The 5,818-nt window shown below is 50.4% G+C and overlaps 1 protein-coding gene across 1 annotated transcript; it reads right to left on the reverse strand.

Moving 5' to 3' along the window:
• Nucleotides 1–2,238: 2,238 nt before the first annotated feature.
• Nucleotides 2,239–5,552, reverse strand: NKX3-1 (NK3 homeobox 1). Its single transcript, XM_052645355.1, has 2 exons — nt 5,231–5,552; nt 2,239–2,657 (listed from the first exon to the last, which is right to left on the reverse strand). Exons 1-2 carry the CDS (start codon nt 5,550–5,552, stop codon nt 2,239–2,241), a joined length of 741 nt encoding a protein of 246 aa, XP_052501315.1.
• Nucleotides 5,553–5,818: the final 266 nt, after the last annotated feature.

The raw sequence follows: 5,818 nt of genomic DNA on the forward strand, positions 1-5,818 counted from the left end.
TGGCTATGGCTGAGTGACTACGGCGGGGTGGGGGGGAACAAGATGGATTCACCAAACCAAACCATTTTAAACAAAGACTTTTTTTTTTCTTTTTGCAACACAATGTACATCACAGTAAAATGTTTAACACTTGCAGGTTTGGGGGCTGAAATAATTCAATGCAGAGGGAGGCAGAGAAAGGGTCCTGACCAGACAGTGAGCACTGAACGCTTAAGACATGTAAGTAGGAGAAAGCCCTGCCTCTGTGCCTCCATTTCTGTGCAGGCAACACGTGGCATTGGACAGTACTTCAATGTGGAGCTCAAACGACAGAAAATGGGGTGAAATGAGCCAACCTTCCATCAACTTTGGTAGTTTTGCCACAAACAGTAAATTGGACTTTTTAATAGGAGGAAACTGAAAGGTTTCTCCCTGAACAGAATTAAGTAGCGGGATCAAGAGATTTCCAGGGCTTGGGGTACCTCATTAGTAACTGGCTTTTTTTTTTTCATGCTGATGTCTCCCCTCTCCCAGGTAACCTGAAATAACAGAATAAAAACAGAAGCATGGCCAGAATTTTCCTGTGCCCTCTTCTCATTCTCTCTGAGGTCACCAGGTAACTCACTTGGGGGGAACCTCCACTTTTTTGATAAGCATTAAACACAGTTCCTGAAACATCTGGACAGTTTCATTGGCTTGGTGATGGAAGCCACTATAATGTGTTCTGAAAATGGTTTCTTTTTCTCTTAGCCTCTTCCAGCAAAGTGCCATCAGCCCCATCAGCTTGCTCAAGGGCGGGGCTTCCTAAGGCCCACGCCCCCTACCTGCACACCCCTCCCCTCAGCCCTGGATTCCCACCAGACAGCTCCATGGCACCTGACCCTTCACTCTGCTGTGTTCCTCCTTGCGTGTGAAAGCTCAATACCTTTTACTTCCTTTGCCTGCACGGATCCGAGGGTTTTGACTTTGAACTGTAACAACAGAGCCACCAGAAAGTCCTATAAAAGCAGCAGTGACCTTCTGGAGCTGTCACGTCTTTAAATAGATTTGAGATTTAATGCTGTATATTTTTAAAGAAAAGACATAAGAATTGTTAGGGTTTTTTTTTTTTAATGCGTGTCTTTGAGCCAATTCAGAATCTGCTCCCCCACTACTTTTCTTTTTTAAACCCAGGAAGAGATAAAGATTTGGTTGGGGTTGGGGGGGAGACCAGATCTCAAGGCTAAATAAGAAAGGTGTATGTTAGGTGCAGTCATAAAAGTTGGGACTGAAAAGAAGTGCTTCAGTGGGTGACTGCCATGGAAAAGGAACAAAAAATAAAAGCAGCAGGGAAGGAAGGAACTTAAAGAATTATGTGATCTGTCACACTGTAGTATGAATTACAGCCCGAAAACTCCAGGAACCTTCTTATTCTAAATTCTCAGGCCCAGAGCAAAAGGTCCAGAAGAGGAATTTTTTTTTTTTTACCTTTTGCTAAGGACTCTTCCTTAGACCACTGTCTTGGATATGCAGAGATTCTCCTGGCCTGGGCTCACCTCCCGCAATAGAGGTTGGTTTATACAGCTTGTCTTAAGGCCACAGTGAGTGCTTCTTGTTCTGCACGGGACACTCTGTAAATACTTAAGCTGGCATATTATTTTAAAAGGAATTATCAGAAGCTTCTATTTTCATCTCCTCCTCCCCATCTCCATATCCTGTGCCAACTTGTGCTGGGCACGAAAGGTTTCTCTGTGAGGTCCTCTGTTTCCATCTGTCCCAGAGACAAAGAGAAACCTTGGCTGTAGTCCAAGGCCAGTGAGAGGCTTTTGACCTTCAGTTTATTTCAGTAGGTGACCTCCTGAGCTGTCCTCCCCCTCCCCCTTCAGGTGGGCTCTTTCCGAGTGGATGCTCAGTTACCCAAGAGGATGGAGTTGGAGGAACAGAATCCTCAGAAGTGATGTGGACAGACCCTGAAAAGTCACCCCAAGTGCTAGAAAGAACACTTGGCTCTAGCCCTCCCCACTTCAAGCAGGGGTCTAAAAGCAAAAATGATCCCCTCTTCTGTGTTGGGGGAACAGTTTGGATATGAAATCATTCCCTGTCCCAGATCTTTCATTGGCCCACCAGTGAAGAGTCTGGGATTTCCACACAAACCTCCATGTGTTCTGGTCTGTCTGTCTCTCACTGCCCAGTCCTTCCTGACCCCGGGGCCCTTCCGCCTTCCAGAGGGGCCACCTAGAAAAGACAGTTCTTAATCTAGCATGGATGTCAGAGCTGGTATTACCAGAAAGTTGGGCTCCAGCCACCCAGGCAGTAAACGTAGGGGTAGTAAGGGTAGGTATTGTGCACGGAGATGAGGGAGCCCTGTGAGAAGCCCTCCTCTTTGAGAGCTGGCAAGGAAGAGTGCTTCTCCAGGTTGCCCAGGTCCGAGGTGAGCTGCTTCCGCTTGGTTTTATAGCGTCTGTTCTGGAACCATATTTTCACTTGGGTCTCCGTGAGCTTGAGGTTCTTGGCCAGGTGAGCCCTTTCGGGGGCCGACAGATACTTCTGATGGCTGAATTTCCTCTCCAACTCAATGACCTGAGTGTGAGAGAAGGCAGCCCGGGAGCGCTTCTGAGGCTGTTTGGTGGCTGGGGGTAGGCTCTGTAAGGCGCTGGGAGGGTTTTCACAGTCCAGCAGATAAGTCTCTAAGTGCCCATCTGGAAAGGAGAGGGGAGACAGGGAGGGGAAGGAAAATGTTACATGGTAGCAGCAAAGAGAACAGAATTCTATCTACCCTCATCTCTTCTGAGTGAACAAACAGCCCACTGTCAGTTTGGATACATCGCACTAAGGAACTCCTTAGTTCTTATGACCAACCTAGACAGCATATTAAAAAGCAGGGACATTACTTTGTCAACAAAGATCCGTCTAGTCAAGGCTATGGTTTTTCCAGTAATCACGTATGAATATGAGAGTGGGACTACAAAGAAAACTGAGCACCGAAGAATTGATGCTTTTGAACTGTGGTGTAGGAGAAGACTCTTGAGAGTCCCTTGGACTGCAAGGAGATCCAACCAGTCCCTCCTAAAGGAGATCAGTCCTGGGTGTTCATTGGAAGGACTGCTGTTGAAGCTGAAACTCCAATATTTGGCCACCTGATGCAAAGAGCTGACTCATTGGAAAAGACCTTGATGTTGGGAAAGATTGAAGGCAGGAGAAGGGGACGACAGAGGATGAGATGGTTGGATGGCATCACCGACTCAATGGACATGAGTTTGGGTAAACTCCAGGAGTTGGTGATGGTCAGGGAGGCCTGGTGTGCTGCGGTTCATGGTGTCACAAAGAGTCGGACACGACTTGAGCAACTGAAGTGAACTGAAGAGTTCTAACTCCTAAGAACTGCTTAGGAGTAAGGAACTCCCTGAGTGGGGCTACTGGCCAGTCATGTAGATTATGTGTTAGTTTCTTAATAGTCACCAAGTCTCCAAAGTAGGAGAGGCTAATGCTAGAACTTCCTGCCTTATTGCCCTGTAGAATTAAATAGGGATTCTGTATCTGTCTGGAGGAATGGGAAATGGGAGGCAAGAAAGACTGAGAAATAAGAATCCAGTAAAGTGGGGGCCCCAAGGCATCCAGAGGGGCGTCCAGAGTTAACATTTGGGTGACATGAGAGGGCTAGTGTGGTAGGAGAGTTCATTCTCTGGCTTTAATCCCCTTTTGCTTCCCTTGCCATTTGAAGGCAATGGCATCCCACTCCAGTACTCTTGCCTGGAAAATCCCATGGACAGAGGAGCCTGGAAGGCTGCAGTCCATGGGGTCGCTGAGGGTCGGACACGACTGAGCGACTTCACTTTCACTTTTCACTTTCATGCATTGGAGAAGGAAATGGCAACCCACTCCAGTCTTCTTGCCTGGAGAATCCCAGGGTCAGGGGAGCCTGGTGGGCTGCCGTCTATGGGGTTGCAACAGAGTCGGACACAACTGAAGTGACTTAGCAGTAGCAGTAGCGGTTGCTTCCCTTGTGGTTCAGCTAGTAAAGAATCCGCCTGCAATGTGGGAGACCTGGGTTCAGTCCCTGGGTTGGGAAGATCCCCTGGAGAAGGGAAAGGCTATCCACTCCAGTATTCTGGCCTGGAGAATTCCATGGACTGTACAGTCCATGGGGTCACAAAGAGTCGGACACGACTGATTGACTTTCACTTCACTTTCCCTCAATAAACCATTTCTCTCTTGCTCTGCACAGTCATGTCTGAACTCTTTGCAACCCCACAGACTGTAGTCAGGCTCCTCTGTCCAATGGGATTTTCAGTGAGCCACTGCCATACCTCATAGGAAGGGTGCCTATTGTATGGTGAGGATGGATACCTAGACTTATTGTGGTGATTACCTTGTAGTGTATACAAAGATCAAATTATTATGTGTACATCTGAAACTAATAATATATTATGTACCAATTTTACCTCAATTTAAAAAACTGATAGGAAAAAAAATAGGTCTACTCTAAATGTTCCCATGAGATTATATATATAGCTCCTGGAGACCAGAGGGGCTCCTTGACTTACTAGTCTGTTTTTTTTTGGCGGAGGGAGGGGGCTTATTTGGACCATTTTTGAAGTCTTCATTGGAATTGTTACAATAGTGTTTCTGTTTTATGTTTTGGTTTTTTGACTGTGATCTTAGCCCCTCTACCAGGGATGGAACCTGTACCCCCTGCGTTGGAAGGTGAAGTCTTAACTGGACCCCCAGGGAAGTCCCCAAGACTTACCGTGTTTTATTGCCCACGGGACTGGGAAGCAAAGGGCATCTTTGCTGATCAAACCCTGACTTAGTAATATTAATATATTATTTATCAATAACTCGTTATATGTTAGTTATTGTGATTGCCGAGAGGTAACTGGGGGTGGAGAGGATCAAGGGTCGAGAGGTGGTTTCGAGGTGTCGGGGTTTCCATCTGGGACTGGAGCGTGGTGGGCGCTGTGTGCCTGCTCGCCCTTTAGCTCTGGGCACCAAGAACCCGCTGCGCAGGGCGCCTTGCGGGGCAAATCAAGTCCATGTCTAAATCCTGCGCAGCCCTGATGCCGGGGCTCAGGGTTAAGCTCCGAGGCTCGCCCGTGGCGGAGGCCGTGAAGTCCCCTTCGTCTGTCGCCGCGGGGCCCCGCAACCCTGCCGCCGGAGCTCCGGGAGGTCCACCTAGCACCCGCCCTCACGCGGTTGCAGCCGGTGGGCCTGCCCATTCTTCCTGGGGGATCCAACCCGGCCCAGCCCGGCCTCTCCTCCCTCGCCGGCTTACCTGGCTCGGTCTCCACCGGTTTCTCGGCCTCCTCGCTCCCGGCGCGGGTCTGGTCGCTCTGCTGGTCCTCCGGCGCCCGGGCGCCGCCTCTTCCTCCCTCGGGCTCCGGCTTCGGGTCTCGCCTCGGGTAGAGGCGAGAAGGCTGACGCGAAGGCTGCGGCTGTGGACTGCCCGCGTGACCTCCGCGCCGGTCAGCGCCGTCCCAAAGGATGTCCTGGATGAAGAAGGAGGTGAGCGGCTTGGTCTGGGTGGGCGGCACAGCATGCGGACTGCAGCCTACGGCCCCCGCGTTCCCGGGCCGTGGCTCCGGAGTCCGGAGCATCCCAGCGTCTTGGCCCCGGCGCCCGCCCTCAGGCCCCAGACGCAGCGTCCAAGCTGCGCCCGCTGCTCCCGCACCACTTTCACTTTCCGCGGCCCGGCGCACTTATAGCCCTTGGGGCGCGCCGCGCCGCCTTCCCATTGGCCGCGCGCCCGAACCGCGCAGCTGATTGGCCACCCGGCGCTCCAGGTGAACGAAAAGGGAAGTCCCTCGCAGAGTCTCGGTCCAGTCTTTACCAAAAAGGATTTCTTTCACAAGTTCCTTCTTCA

Source organism: Budorcas taxicolor, chromosome 8 (assembly GCF_023091745.1).
Source record: "Budorcas taxicolor isolate Tak-1 chromosome 8, Takin1.1, whole genome shotgun sequence".
Taxonomy (NCBI): Eukaryota; Metazoa; Chordata; class Mammalia; order Artiodactyla; family Bovidae; genus Budorcas; species Budorcas taxicolor.

Bases quoted from the DNA above. Each gene is read 5' to 3' on its own strand.
- NKX3-1 (XM_052645355.1), bottom strand. From the start codon at position 5,552: ATGCTCCGGACTCCGGAGCCACGGCCCGGGAACGCGGGGGCCGTAGGC. The intron at 2,658-5,230 runs GTAAGCCGGCGA...TCTCCTTTCCAG, and splicing joins ACCGGTGGAGACCGAGCCAG to ATGGGCACTTAGAGACTTAT.